Source organism: Phocoena phocoena, chromosome 20 (genome assembly GCF_963924675.1).
Source record: "Phocoena phocoena chromosome 20, mPhoPho1.1, whole genome shotgun sequence".
NCBI classification, from domain to species: Eukaryota; Metazoa; Chordata; class Mammalia; order Artiodactyla; family Phocoenidae; genus Phocoena; species Phocoena phocoena.
The window spans coordinates 17,944,076-17,959,713 of record NC_089238.1 but is presented as its reverse complement, the minus strand read 5'-3'; the positions used below and the strand labels follow the sequence as shown (position 1 = coordinate 17,959,713).

Below are 15,638 nucleotides of genomic sequence, written 5' to 3'. Positions count from 1 at the left end.
TGCAGGGGACATGGGTTTGAGCCCTGGTCCGGGAAGATCCCACATGCCACGGAGCAACTAAGCCCATGAGCCACAACTACTGAGCCTGCGCTCTAGAGCCCGTGCTCCGCAACAAGAGACGCCACCGCAATGAGAAGCCCGCGCACTGCAACGATGAGTAGCCCCCACTCACCGCGACTACAGAAAAGCCCGCATGCAGCAACAAAGACCCAACGCAGCCAAAAATAAATTAATTAAAACAAAAAAACACAGTGACATACTAATACCCAGTGGAATAACTTTAAGCAAAAGACAAATGCAAGTATCGGTGAGAATGTAGAGAAACTGGAACTCTCATGCACTGTTTACAGAAATTAAAATGGAGCAACCACTTAGAAAAGAGTTAAGCAGTTTCTTTAAAAGTTAATCACAAAGTTACTATATGACCCAGCGATTCTATTCCTAGGAATCTACCCCAGAGAAATGAAAGCATTTATGTCCACACAAAGACATATATGGATAGGCTCTTTGGTGGGGCTAATGCCAGACTCCGGGAGGGCTCATGCCAAGGAGCACTTCCCAGAACTTCTGCTGCCAGTGCCCTTGTCCCTGCGGTGAGCCACAGCCACTCCCCGCCTCTGCAGGAGACCCTCCATCACTAGCAGCAGAGCCAAATGAGATACGAGTAGGAATGCCATCCCTCAGAGTTCCCAGAGACACCATGCAGCTTCATCCAGACTAATTTCCTTCCGCGGATAGGCCATAGAACTCGCAAAGAAAGAGCGTCCTCCAGGTCTGCACTCAAGGCAACTCTGTTTCTGTAGCATTAAAAGTGTTCTGTTACTGAGAAAATACCCCCAAGCAGAAGATACTTACACGTCGCCACGCATGGCACTTGGGGTAGGTCCACTGTGAAGGTACCCGGGTTTTCGGGCATGGATTTGTGCTAGAAAAGCCTTTTCAGAGATCTCTAACATAAGTTATGGGTCCTTCTGCAATGAGCAGACAAATGAGAGGGAACCAGGGACTCACCGGAATTCAACTCTTTCACGAGAGAGGACATGGTGTTAGTGACAGAATCCGCTGCTACTAGAGAACATGCCCTGTAATGGATCTTCCTTTTTCCCTCAGAACAGAGAGTACATCATTCTCTCCCTTCAAAATGTAAGCTTTTATCCCCTATAAACAGTGGATGAGAGCATCTTTTTCCTCAGTCTCCCTGGATATTACTGATGTTAGACAACTTTTTTTTGAATCTGCTAGGCAAAAGATCTACATGTGAGGACCTGGAAGGATGTTCATGATATATCGCTAATTCAAGGAAGACGCAAATCGCAGACCAAAATGCAATGCATGATCGAATTTGTGTGAAAAGAGTATATGTCCATAAAAGCACACTTAAACATTAAAAAAAAGAGAGAGAGACATATGTACATGAATGCTCACAGCAGTTACTCACAATAGCCCAAACTGGAAACAATCCAAATGTCCATCAGCTGGTGAATGGGTAAATGAAATATACATCTATAAAATGGGGTACTATTTAGCAATTAAAATGAATGAACTGATACCTGCTAGGACATAGAGGAACCTCAAAAATAATATGCTAAGTGAAAGAAGCCAGATGCAAGTGTCATATACTGTATCATTCCATTTACATGAAATGTCTAGAAAAAGCAAAGTCACAGAAACAGAAGCAGATCAGTAGTTGCCTAGACCTGGAGGTGGGAAGGGGATTAACCATACTAGGCATGAGGGAACCTTCTGGAATGATGAAAATGTTCTAGAATTGGATTGTGATGATGTTTGCACAGCTTTGTAAATTTACTAAAATCACTGAACTGTCGAATTACAAAGTGAGTTTTATGGCATTTATTCCTCAGTAGAGCTGTTGAAAATGTGTTTCTATATACCTGCCACAAACCATCAGAAACTGAAAATGTTTACATTTTTGAAAACACCATTTACAATAGCATGAAGAACTATTTCAGAGTAAATCTGACAAAATATGTGCAAGAATTTGTATACTGTATACTGAAAGCTGCTACTCAAAACAATATTTTTTTGAAAAAAATTAAAGAAGACCTAAATAAATGGGGAGATAGTCCATGCCCGTAGATTGGAAGAATCGATACTTTGAAAAATGGCGGTCCTCTCCGAATTGATCTATGCATTAGGTGAAGTTCTAAGGAATGATTTTGCGGCATGTATTTCTCTCTTTTTTTAAGCGTCTACGTGCTTAACGTTTGGCAATTTCACTCTCAGAACTCTATCCACTCAGAACGCTGGACAGCCGGGCAAAGACGTGTTCACGAATGTCCCCTGTCGCAGTGTTTATAAAAACCACCCCCAACTAGCCCGTGAGTGGAGGTGATGTGAAACTATGCTCCATCGTAAAGGGGATTCCAAAGCAACCGTCTCTACACCGGATAGGGTCCAGGGGCTCGGCAGGGGTTGGAAAACTGCCTGTTTATGTAAATAAAGTTTTAGTGGACCGTAATCACAGCTGTTGGCCTTTCTACTGCAAAGACAGAACATGACAGGTTTACACGGGCTGCAAGCCTAAACCCTTCACTATCTGCCCTTTAAGTTTACCAATCCCTGATCTAGACTGTGTATCTATTAACCTGAGAAGATGTTCAAGAAAGCTCATTCGGTAAAAAGTCCCACGGGTCAACCTCGCTCACCCGGGTCGCGAAGCCCCGCCTTGCGCTGGGGCGGGCGGCACTGTCCCCGCTCCCTCGCTCCCTCGCTCGGGGCCCGCGGGCCCGCGCCACGCGCCGGTCCGCGCACGCTTTCGGCTCCATCACCCCAACTCAGGCCTGGCGCCGCCCTGTGCGCGCTCCGCCCCGGGGTGGGGGCCCGGCCCTACCTGCCCGCCGTAAAGCACGTCCCGTTAGCGGCGCCGAGGGTTGAAAACGCCACGAAGAGTGGAACGACCCACGAGGCGGGGTAGAGGACGCGGTCGCCAAACGTCTGCGAGAGAAGTGGGTGCGTCCTGAGACCTTGCGCGCCCTCAGGAGCCACCGGCCCCGCAAGCTGCTGTGCCCTCCCAGCGGCCCCGCTGAGCTGGGCTCCCGGACACCTCCGGGAGGCACAGTGGAGCGCCCGTCGGGAGGAAACGACCTCCTCTGCGGATGGTGATGGACATCTCTTCTCCACCTCTTCCTGGCATAATTCGCAGTGTTTCAGCAACCTCTGCCGCCCCTGCCTCTCCCTCCCTCGGAATGACCTGGTCTCCCTCCCAGCTGAGCCGCCTATTCTCCGGTCAGCGGCCCGTCAACAAGCTGCGTCTCTCCACGCTCCCCATCCTTGTCACATCATTGCCTGTTTTTAGTTTCATTTCCTGTCCCGCTCCAGCTCCGAAGGCCTCCTCCAGCACGTGGACCCCACCCACCTTTCCACCTGTCCCTCACACCCATCCCTCTGTCCTCTTTCCTCCTCCCCCAGCTTGAATTCCACAATCCATTATTATAACTCCCTCTTTTAATGACTCCTTTGCTCTTTCTCTCCCCTACACTTGCCTGTCAAAGCCCCATCCCTGGTGAAGTCCAGCCCTGCTGCAGCTACACTCTGTGCCTTCCCCGGTGCGGGCGGGCGGGGTGTGCTGGGAAAGCAGGACCTGCCACCTGCTGGCAGCCTGGAACCTCAGCTGGGTCGCTGGGACTGCCCTAACCTGCCCACCCTCTCCGTGTCTGGTCTCCTAGACGATTATTTCCCTCCGCCGCGGTGAGGGCCTTTCAACTTGAGCACTTATCCCTTCCCACACACCAGGCACCCTCCCGCAGGGACCCTGGGCACTCACCACGGCCACAGCCTGGGACTGCAGGAGCTCGGTGGCTGTCATCACAGTGAAGTAGGACACGTTCATGAGGATGTAGCACCCTGTCACCAGCGGGATCCCGATGATGATGCCCAGGGGCAGGTTTCTGGGAGGGGCAGGGACCCAGGGACCCAGTCAGACCAGAGCATCCTGTTAGAGACTCACAAGGTTGTTGTCCTCGTCTGCTCCTTTCTTCCACCCGCCCCGGCCAGCCCTCCACCTGCTCCCGGGGTGGGCTGGGGTCACAGCTGCCCTTCCTGAGGCCCACCCAGAAGCAGGGGGCTTGTGGGACAGCAGAGCCCCAGTGGGGACATGTGACATTTTCAAATGAGAAAGAACTCTCCCTCTCTCAGACTCCAGGGCAGTAAAATTGAATTGGTTATAAAGCAAAATAAGCTAGAGTTCTTCCTTCCCCTTAGCAACCATTCTACTGCCCCAAACAAAACCAAGCTCTAACGAGTGTAAATGAGGAAACCATCCGCTGCGTGGAAGGGGGTGGTGGGTGATGACGGGGGAGCAGCTCCACTTTATGGTTGGGGGAGAGAAATACCCTCACCTGTCCACTGTCTCCTGCCCTGACTCAGCTTTCTTACCTGAAAGGGTTTCTGAGTTCTTCTGTAATATAGTTGAGTTGATTCCTAGAGGGAAAAAAAAGTAACGTGAGTAACATAACTTTGACTTTCTTTGCTAAGATTATGAAACACAAAATAATAAATGTAGGTCTCATTTAAGCTACTCCATCACAGAGAAAATTCCCCTTGTAGGAATTTCGGGACAGTTTCTTTCGGAGAGAGCCCTGGTGGTGGTGGGACTACTGAGATCTGCACATCTTTCAGTTGGTAGGTCTTTGCCCTCCATGGGAATCGTGTGAATTTTCAACAATTATTGGGAGTAATGAGTCCCCAGTGTGCTTTGAAAAAAAATGGAAGATTCTTTTTCTGAAAAGGGAATGGAGCCTGTGGATGCTTTGCATGAGGGAAAGACCAGTGTCCCGGATGGCCACTGGACATAAACAGAATCTCATCGACTAAACCTAGTGTTTGCAAGGTGGACCTAGAAGTGCTACTGAATATCTGCCTGGTCCAGTGCCTAGCAGCCCTCGCTGCCTCCAGTCCGGCTGAGCCTGTGTGTGTCTGGTGAAGCTTCTGGCACAGGGTCCCACCACTGCGGGCTCACGGGACACTGTGTCAGGGGCTGCTGGCATGTGAGCGAATGGGAAAGGGGCAGGTGCCTCAATGTCTCTGGGGTCCGAGGAGAACAGAAGCGTGAAGGGTGGGGTGCTTAACGAAAGGGAGATGCAAAGGTAAATGTCAGGCTCCCACCAAACCCCCAAAAGGAGCAGTCGTTGCTTTCCACAGGGTTTCAGTAAAATAGCCTAAAGAAACCCACAGCCAGACGTGTGCCATCTTACCATCCATCATATGCCCAGAGTCCATTATAAAACGCCAGACCGATGGCTCCCAAAGACAGCTTTGTGCCCTCAAAAGAATTTTCAAAATTCCTTGTATTTCCTGTAATTAAGCCAGACAGTGAAAAGTGGGTGTCAGCTGACCAGACTGGGACTTTGCATCATCGGCCTGTGAAGGCAGGGGATGACTAATGACCTCAGGTGATTAAACACACGCTGAAACACTGGGAAACAAAAGATTGTTTCTGTTGAATTCCTGCCTTAAGGATACGCTTAGGAGCAAGACTTCCCAATGGTCTGTGCTGTGTGGCACCACACTCCCCTCCAGCCACGGGTCACCTTGGGCCAGGAGGACAATTCCGCTGATGATGATGACGACCACGATCACCATCTTGGCCGCTGTGAACACGTTCTGGACGTAGCTCCCCAGCCGCACGCTCAGCGCGTTCACCGTGGTGATGAGCACTGGGGAAGTCAGAGGTGGGCAACATTCTGTGTCTGTGGGCTCAACGTCTCCCTCCTCTCTTAAGGCCCTGGAAAGAGTCTCCTTTCCACTCCCAGGCCCACCCCTCCAGCCTCCCCTCTCCACCGCCACATCCATCAAATGCACTTTTGAAATCCAGCCGGGCTGCCTCCCCCCAAGAGCAATGGAGAAGCAGCCAGGCCCCTGTGGGACAGCCTGCTGCCAGCCGTCCCTGACAGCTCCGATGGCCCCGCAGAGCAGGGACTGGATGGCCAAGGGCATCAGGCTTGGGCCCAAGACTAGACCTGGCTCTGCTCCTCACCAGCGCCTCCAGGCCCACTCGGCCTCTTTCTGGCTGTGCAGAAGCCGAGTCTCCCCACACCATCCGTGCCGGGTCTCTTCTGACCCCTGCCCAGTGTTTCACACACGTACTCACAGATGGCAGCGGCAGCCAGGAGTTTAATGACAACTTGAGGAGGGTTGCAGCCTGAGTAGAAGGGCGCAGAAACGTACTCAGAGAAGCTGAGACAGATGATGGCAAAGGACGAGGGCTTTATGACAAACAGGCTGGTCCAGGAAAAGAGATAGGCAGGAATGGGGCCAAAGGCTTCCATCAGGTAAGGGTACTCGCCCCCCGACTTGGTGATCATCGTGCCAAGCTCCGCATAGCACAGAGCGCCTGGAATACAGAGAGGAAGGGGGCCCCGGGCCCCTCGTGAGGCATTGCCCTGGTCGAGGGAACCCCTCTCCCCCGTGGGGGACATGCTGTGAACACGTTGCCCATCACGGTGCCTCTCGTCCTGAACTCTGGCCATTGGACATTCTGCGAAGCCCAGTTTACACCCATCTGCGCACAAGCATTGAAGGGGACCCAGGCAGCAGCCCCGCACTCAACAGAAGGTGTTCGCCAGGGCGGGGCATCTTTGTCGTACCCAGTGTCGCAAGAATCCCACAAGCTGCCCATACGATGAGACAGGGTCCCACGGCTTCCATGTTGCTGAGCACAGACTTGGGGGAGATGAAAATCCCGGAGCCGATGATGGTGCCCACGATGATGCAGATGCCGCTGAACAGGCCCAGCTCCGGTGTGGAGGAGGGGAGAGGAGGGTTAGTGCTGCTACCCAGTGGGGCTCAAGAGCCCTCTTCCTCCCTCCTTCCCTCCCTCCCACTCTGGGTGTGGCCAGGGCAGCCCCCAGTGTCCCAGGCACCTTCACCCTGTGCTGCTGCAGGGGGGGCGCCAGGGAGCTGCTCCTGGGGCTTCGCGTGTAAGTCAATTAATCCTCACAACAGCCTCATGGGTCGGGTACGCCATTATCATACCCATTTTACAGAGGGAAAAATAGAGGAACAGAAAGATTCCGTTACTGCCCAGGGTTCACATCCAGTACGGTTCATAGGCCCGGCCGAGGTTCCATGCGCCAACCCTTACCACCCTTGACAAAGGTGCCCAGATGGTAAATAAAGGCTGATTTGACAATCAATCACCAACAGGAAAGGCCCTTGGGACCCGCCTCTTAGGTGGGCAGAGCAGAACGGAGCTTCTCCCCCCAGACAAAGAGTGAAGTCAGGGTTTGGGGCTCCTGGCCAGGGGAGTGGGGGTGAGGGGCTGAGCAGCAAGGTCTCCAGGGACAGAAACACTCCGGGGCTGTGAGCTTTCTCTCATGCCATTCTGTAGAATATGAGCTTCCTACCAACGAGACCCTGCTCAGACACACCCTGTATGATTCCGTCCTATGAAGTTCCACAACAGGGAAAATTACTCTGCAGAGACAGAACTCAGGGGGTGGGGCCCTCCTGGAAAGGGGCAAGAGGGAACTTTCTGGGCCGACCAGTTTGTCAAACACTTCAAACTGAACACTGAAGAGATGTGCATTTCACTCTATGTAAATCATACGTGAATCAAGAAAAAAAAATTTAAAGGAATAAAATAGTCTGATTCAGTATATATAAGTCCATGCCACTCTCTTTGTCCCAACTTACCCTTCCCCCTCCCCATGTCCTTATATAAAGGACCAAATGTAAAATGGATAGCTAGTGGGAAGCAGCTGCATAGCACAGGGAGATCAGCTCGGTGCTTTGTGACCACCTAGAGGGGTGGGATAGGGAGGGCGGGAGGGAGACGCAAGAGGGAGGAGATATGGGGATATGTGTATATGTATAGCCGATTCACTTTGTTATAAAGCAGAAACTAACACACCATTGTAAAGCAAGTATACTCCAATAAAGATGTTAAACAAAAAGAAGGAATAGGATTTCCCTATCACTGGAGGTATTCAAACATAAGAGGGACCAACATTTGGTGAAGGTGCTGTAGAGGGGACTCCACATCAGAAGTCCTCTCTGACCATCCCGGAAAAGGCCACTGGTCTGAGCAAACAGCCACCCCTCCAGGTGCTTACCCAGCACGCAGAAGCACACATGTATTAACCTCACAAGAATATGCTGAGTTCACTGGCGAGAGAGAAAGAGGTGAGTACAAGGAATTGCTCGATCAGAGATGGGGTGGGGGGACTTGGCTGTGCACCCCGTGGCTGGACCTGGGAAGGGCCTGCCCCTAAGGACGGCCTTACCTCCTTTTGGAGATTTGTGGTCTTGTGTTCGATGCTCTGGATCGACTTCTCATCCTCTCTCCTTTTTCTCAGGCTTGTCTCTTCCATTTTCCACCCGCTGCCAGTTCTAGGAGGCTGCAAGGAGGACACGGGTGTTCACTCAGCAAATGCTCTATCGGACAAGATGCAAATGGGGGCTCAGCTGTCGCGCCTGGGTTGTGGGAACTGATTCTATGAGCAGATGATTAGCTACAGTTTGGGGGAAATGCAGCTCTCGACTTCTTAGGGATAATTTGCTCAGTCCCAGCAAAATTTTGACTGCCGTTCAGACCCTGGGCAACTGGGGTTCCAAGCTCTTTTCCAAACTACTCCGGTACCCCCGTGCCCCCTCACCTATCCTATGTGCCCTAACCCTCAGCAGTGACACGCCTGAAAGTCATTCTACAGCCCAACCTCATTTTTTCAGAGGCTTTTAAAAAGAAATATTTAAAAACATACTGGAATATCCTTAGTGGAGTCAAGTCTGAAGAAGGAAGGCTTTTCTCATAATTACTTCCCAAGTAATTAAGGCACCTCACACAATAGATCCACGGTATAGACCGTTTTTCATTGAGTGATGCCAGGAACGTTGCTGAGGAAAATCCATTCAAGGCTGAACTACTTAGTGCTCATTCCCTGTTCTCTTTCTCCAGATGAAGTCCCTCTCGGGTCCCTGGCCAGGGGATCAGCCAGCCTTCCCATCACCTGGTGGCCTTACCTTCTCCTTGACCTCGAGGAGCCCAGGGACCTGCCCGGGGCAGCTGACCACCTTCCTCTGCACAGTAGTGCCCTAGGAATGGCCATGTCTCGTGCCCAGGACAGAAGGAAGCCACAAGGTACAGAGGTCAATAAAGGTAATTATTAAACACCTTTTTTTTTTTTTAAGCAACGAAGCTTGGATACGCCACACAAAAAAGGGAGGGTCGAGCAGCCAGTTTCTCTCCAAACTGTTTTAATTTTGCTCATTGGTGTCCAGACCAGTTTGTTTTAAAATTAACCAGATTCCCCCAGATCAGCTATATCCTGTAAGGAGAAATCTCTCTAAAGACTGGAACCAGAGGAGATAAACTTTGGAACCCACTCTTTTATTATCTTAATAGGTTCTATTTACAACTCCAGGCAGGCAGCACCAACAGGAGCTGCACTCCTAACTCACAGGTTGGGGGGAGCCCTTTCCCCCCTCCACTGAGGAATTTCCTCCAAGGTCCTTGGTCTGCCTCCCACTGGTTCTGACCAAGCTTGTCTGGCCCCTGCTGAGACCGTATCTGGGCCGGAAGAGCCCAGCCTGAAGCATTGTTGCTTATCGCCCATCTCCTCCGGCAGTTTTGCACTGGGGTAGATTTAACAGCATCCCAGATATCCAGATGAGACCAAAGGTCACAGGACAGAGTTGGTGAGTCACTGAGGTTTACTGTGGGAGCACTTTGGGACAGGCAGACCTGGGAGGAGGGCAGATTTCTCAGGGTCATCTCTTAGAGCCTACTGAGAATGTGGGGGACCTTTGCTTTCCCAGAGTCAGGGTCCTGATGTAGAAGTTTGTTACCTGCCCCTCTTGATGGGGCCATGCCTGCTTATCAGGGCACCTGATCCTCTTGTCGGCCGTGGCCAGAGCCCGAGCAGAGTGCTCATTCACGGGCTGTCTCTCCAGAGCACGGAGGCAGGACCTGCCCCCAGGCTTGCTTGAGGCACCCCTTAAGCATTTGCCAACAGTGCAGTACTCCGAGGTAGGTCTGGCCCATCTGTACTTGCAGAGCCCTACAGAAGGCTCCCTGGGTCAAGGTTGCCCCAGAGGGCTGATATTCTAACAGAAACCACTGAGGAAAGCAGGGTGGGGTGGTGGTGGTAGTGGGGAGTTGGAGGGTCCTGTGAGCCCACACCTGCCACATGGTCTCAGAGTTACTTAGCCTCTCTCCAAGAACTGAGTTCTGAATCTGTAAAATGGGCTAGTGCTGGCACTCCCCTTCACAGAACTGTGAGAACTGCAGGTTATGCATTAAGCGCCAGCATTCTGTTAATGCAGAGGATCCCGTGGGCTTCTTGGGCCTCTGTCAAATGCTGAGTTTGGAACGTCTGGGCATGAGGATCCTTGCTGAGGGTCAGAAATCTACTTCAGTTCATTTTTGGCCCTTGGTGTGCATTTCTTTTCTTGGAGCTGTGGTTTCTTCTTGTTTTGTTTTTCCCCAGCAGAGTGAGTGTTCAACCAATTATCGTAAGGTTTTTTTCCCCCCTCAGGGAAAATAATGTGGATTTGTCTTCACAATTTTTTCCCCAATTCTTTAGGACCTTTGGTTCATTGTGCATCCAGCTCTTCTACCACATGGCTGAAGTTTTACCTCCTTGCAGTCAATTCCCTCTCACAGTTAATTTCCTAGGAAGTTTCATGTTATTTTTTATTTGCATACAACTCCATTGCTTCTTAAGTTTCTGCTAAAGCTCTTGACCTTCACTTTCTTTTTTCTTCTTTTGGCTGAGCCACGTGGCATGTGGGATCTTAGTTCCCCGACCAGGGATCGAACCCAAGCCCCCTGCAGTGGAAGCGTGGAGTATTAACCACTGGACTGCCAGGGAAGTCCCGACCTTCACTTTCAAACTGTGCTTTTTCCAATTACACAGATACTTGCAGTTTGAAGATGGTAACACCATCTGCATTTTATCATCTTATATTTGGTGCATATTTGGTTCCTTGGTCCTGTAATGGTTTATAAAGACACATTTAGCCCGGCAGTGTAAATCCATATCCCCACAGCCTCTTGGCTTTTATCCTCTGAGTCACCTTCCTCTGAGTCAGGGTCAGAGTCAAACCTTCAGGACAGATGCCAGCCCTTCCTTTACCACTTAAAGCTCGTCCCAGACCTGGCTTCAAGTTTTCAAACTTTCTTCTGTCCCTAAGTTCACTCATCGTATATCCCTTCCCTCTGCTGCTGACAGTAGTTCAGAGCTTTGCGGGGGACCCAAAAGGCCACATAACAGGCGTTCACTTACCTACCAAAATCCCAACCAAAAGAACTCATAAAGAGTCAGTGGAATGTGCAAAGTCTTTAAATGTCAAGGATTTACAGTCTGACTGTAAAACAATTAGCCAGGAAAGCACAATTTAAAAACTCTTATCTGGGGAACAATATCTATATATATCCAAGAGCTATTGGAATAGTGCAATTCTACCTTAGAATTGTCCATCATTTTTTTTAGATATAATTGACATATTAGTTTCAGGTGTATAATGATTCGATATTTGTATATATTGTGAAATGATCACCACAATAAATCTAGTTAATATCTGTCACCACACATAGTTACAAATATTTTTTCTTGTGATGAGAACTTTAAAGATCGACTCCCCTAGCAAGTCTCCAACAATACAGTATTATTAACTATAGTCACCATGATGTACATCACATCTCTTGAGACATTTATTTTAGAACTGGAAGTTGTACCTTTTGACCACCTTCACCCATTTTGCCCACCCCTCACCTCCGGCAACCACCAATCTGTTCTCTACACCCATGAGTTGGGTTTGTTTGGGTTTTGGATTTTTTGTTTGTTTGTTTTTCTGTTTATTTGGTTTTGGGGGTTTTTTGGGGGGAGGGATCCTGTTGATACATTCAAGTGAGAGCATTCATCTTTGCTTTTCTCTGACTTATTTCACATAGCATAATGCTGTTAAAGTCCATCCATGTTGTCATAAATGGAAAGATTTCCTTCTTTTTATGGCTGAATGATATTGCATTATATATATGTATGTATGTGTATATATATCACATCTTCATCTATTCATCCATTAATGGACACTTAGGTTGGACACATCTTGGCTGTCATAAATAATATAGCAATGAACATGGTGGTGCAGATATCTTTTCAAGTTTGTGTTTTTACCCAGAAGTGGAATTTCTGGATCATATGATAGTTCTATTTTTAATCTCCATACCGTTTTCCATAGTGGCTGCACCAGTTTACATCCCACCAACAATGTACAGGGTTCCCTTTTTTCCACATCCTTGCAAACACTTGTTATTTCTAGTCTTTTGGATAATAGCCATTCTGATAGGTGTGAGGTGATATTGTGATTTTGATTTGCATCTCCCTGATGATTAGTGATGTTGAGCATCTTTCCATGCACCTGTTAGTAATCTGTATATCATCTTCTTTGGAAAAATGTCTATTCAGATACCTCTGCCCATTTTTTAATTAGATGTTTTTTTTTTTTTTTTTTTGCTGTTGAGTTGTATGTGTTCTTTATATGTATTGGATATTATAGTTCCTATTGAAGCATATGTTTTTTTCTCTAAAGTCACTCTCATTTCTACCAAAGATGGCCAAATTCACACTCATTTGTTTTAAAATAAGTTTAGTTTCATTAAACTTGACCTGATTATTTACATAAGTTCAGCAAGAATAGCAATTGACCATATAGGCTGTTTTAAATCTGCTTTGCTGGAACTTTTCATAAGGAACCTCCAGATTGAACTTTTAATAGCCTCTTTAGGCTAAGAAGCCATGTCAAGGAGTCATCATCAGACTCGTCTGTAATACCTACAGATTCGGGTGAATTCCTCTCTTCTTGAAGTTCCCCCAAATACCCAGAAGTTCCCCCAAATATCCTGAAGGAAGGCCAGAAAGTGAACTTCCTTACTCACCTGGCAAGGCTGTTGGGAACTGTATAAGCAAGGAAGCAGGCTGTTTTTTCCAAGGGCCTTTATGGCTCCACAGTCAATCTTAGCTCCTTAAAGCTGTCTGTCAAATCTGATTCTAGGACTTCCCTGGTGGCGCAGTGGTTGAGAGTCCGCCTGCCGATGCAGGGGACACGGGTTCGTGCCCCGGTCCGGGAAGATCCCACATGCCGCGGAGCGGCTGGGCCCGTGAGCCATGGCCGCTGAGGCTGCGCGTCCGGAGCCTGTGCTCCACAACGGGAGAGACCACAACAGTGAGAGGCCCGCGTACCGCAAAAAAAAAAAAAAAAAAAAAAAAATCTGATTCTATGCAAATTCTCAAATATGACATTACAGTCAAAGCCATGGTAATACAACTATTGTGTCCTGTTACAAAGAGAACAGATTCTTAGTGAACTTATATAAATAACTATATCGTCATGAAAATAAGAACGCTTACTAAGAGTTTCCAAATTCTGGAGGGATCAGGGAGAAAGACAAATGTTTCAATTCTGCTTGCAAAGGTATAATTTACCCAACTGCTCTGATTCATAGTTAGCGTTAAGACAAAGGGCTTTCTTATATCTGGAAAACAAACATTAAAAAGCCGTATAACATTTCAGATAAAAAGTCATAAAAATTAGAATCCTTTTCATCAGTTCATTCAGTCCTATGTAACTAATTCTCGTTGATCTTAATCATTTGTTAGCAGCTTTATGAAGCCATCAGGCTTGCCATTAGAGTTCTGTAATCTTACCCAGTTCAATGGTATGAACTAAAAGTTATCAGAAACCTATATTTGTCAAAAAGTCCTTTCTATGAATCTTCTTGAAGATGAAGCAGTTTTGCAGAAGCATCAGAGTAAAATAATAACTGTCTATAAATGACAAAGACAAAATAGCATGGTCAAAGATCTAATTACAATGCAACTGACGAGGAAATCTGGTTATTTCAATGACACAGTATTTTAAGATAATAGCTAGAATTATGACTGATAGCATTTTATCAGGACATAATCAGATTTTTAGGAATTTCACACAATTTTTAGAACATATATATTCATCAATGCAATATAACCTAAGATGGTTTATCACCACTTACTTGACAGTGCTTCCCATGTAATTTAACACGCCAATTAGTTTAATATCTCTCTTTGAGACGTTGAAGGGACCCTCTGAAAAATGCCAAAGTTTGCTACAGGTCAAAAGGACTTCATTTATAATTTGATTTGGGGACGTTTATCAAAGATATCAGAAGGTTTTAAAACATTTGTTCAAATAGGACCATAGGTCACTGTGAAATAATACTTAGCTATTCTCTTAACCAAAGTGACTTCACAGGCAAATACAGAAAGTTTAATAATTGTTAAAAAAAAAAAAAAGCACACCTTAGCTCTTGTAATATTAAAAAGACTCAGCGGACTCAATGTAAGTCATCAAAGACCTGCTAAAACAACACAGGAAATTATTTTGATGAAACATAAACATCTCTGCTTTTTAGACAGACTACTCAGAGGTAAAGAAAAACCGTTCACAATTTCCCTATAATAGAAGACTTCTGTCTCTTTAACACAGAGAGAAAACCAAATTCTAATTTTGCACCAGTTTACTTTTAATATTTATTCACTCAGTTAAATTCATTGGAATCTTGGCCAGTCCTGACCATGCACAAAACTTTTTTCTAACGGTTCCTTTCTCCCAAACCTTCTGTAACTTCCTTTTTTACATTCAGATTTTATCATATGCTTTCCCTCTTTTTTTAAAAATTAATTTTCACTGGAGTATAGTTGCTTTACAATGTTGTGCTAGTTTCTACTGTACAGCAAAGTGAGTCAGCTATATGTATACATACATCCCCTCTTTTTTGGATTTCCTTCCCATTTAGGTCACCACAGTGCATTAAGTAGAGTTCCCTGTGCTATACAGTATGTTCTCATTAGTTGTCTATTTTATTCATAGTATCAATAGTGTATGTGTCAATCCCAATCTCCCAATTCCTCCCACTCCCCCCCATTTCCCCCCTTGGTGTTCATACGTTTGTTCTCTACGTCTGTGTCTCTCTTTCTGCTTTGCAAATAAGATTATACCATTTTTCTAGATTCTGCATATATGCGTTATTATACGATACTTGTTTTTCTCTTTCCGACTTACTTCACCCTGTATGACACTTTCTAGGTCCATCCATATCTCTACAAATGACCCAATTTCGTCCCTTTTAATGGCTGAGTAATATTCCATTGTATATATGTACCACATCTTCTTTATCCATTCATCTGTCGATGGACATTTAGGTTGCTTCCATGTCCTTGCTATTTCCCTCTCTTTTTTAAAACCTCTCTTTAGGACAAATTTACCTGCTTTTCCCTTAACAACATGCATTTCTATTCCTTATATCTTAAAAAAAAATTTCCTTGCAGATGAATATATTTTTCTTATTTATTTTAGTAGTTTTAATTATATGTAACAATTAGAGTTATTAACCCTTAGAAACCTAAATTTCTAGTGAAAACTAAAAAGTAAGCAAGTGTGAACTGTTTGCTACACCAGTATTTTTTGATTGGCAAACTTATGAATACATTTCATAGTTTCTAGAAACATATATTTCCTCATAGCATATTTTTTTTCAGTGTGGTATAAGACATGTTTCTAATGGACACAAACGTCTTTAGTTTTTCTGTAATAAGACAAAAGTAGGTAAATTTAAGACTTATTTAGCAACTAATGTTTCAGTA

The 15,638-nt window shown here is 46.6% G+C and overlaps 1 protein-coding gene across 3 annotated transcripts in view; it reads right to left on the bottom strand.

The window, feature by feature from the left end:
- SLC7A9 (solute carrier family 7 member 9) overlaps positions 1–9,070 on the bottom strand; it is a 33,313-nt gene extending 24,243 nt beyond the window's left edge. The window contains exons 1-9 of one of the 3 annotated variants that reach the window (XM_065899755.1): positions 8,980–9,070; positions 8,244–8,394; positions 6,606–6,753; positions 6,110–6,352; positions 5,550–5,675; positions 5,214–5,313; positions 4,396–4,440; positions 3,785–3,908; positions 2,852–2,955 (exon numbers count right to left, since the gene is read on the bottom strand). In XM_065899755.1, the coding sequence (XP_065755827.1) occupies positions 2,852–2,955; positions 3,785–3,908; positions 4,396–4,440; positions 5,214–5,313; positions 5,550–5,675; positions 6,110–6,352; positions 6,606–6,753; positions 8,244–8,330 (977 nt within the window). In that variant the 5' untranslated portion in view covers positions 8,331–8,394; positions 8,980–9,070. The remainder of the gene's footprint in view (positions 1–2,851; positions 2,956–3,784; positions 3,909–4,395; positions 4,441–5,213; positions 5,314–5,549; positions 5,676–6,109; positions 6,353–6,605; positions 6,754–8,243; positions 8,395–8,979) is intronic. The other 2 variants (XM_065899756.1, XM_065899757.1) reach the window with 2 other exon arrangements.
- Between the last annotated feature and the right edge of the window lie 6,568 nt (positions 9,071–15,638).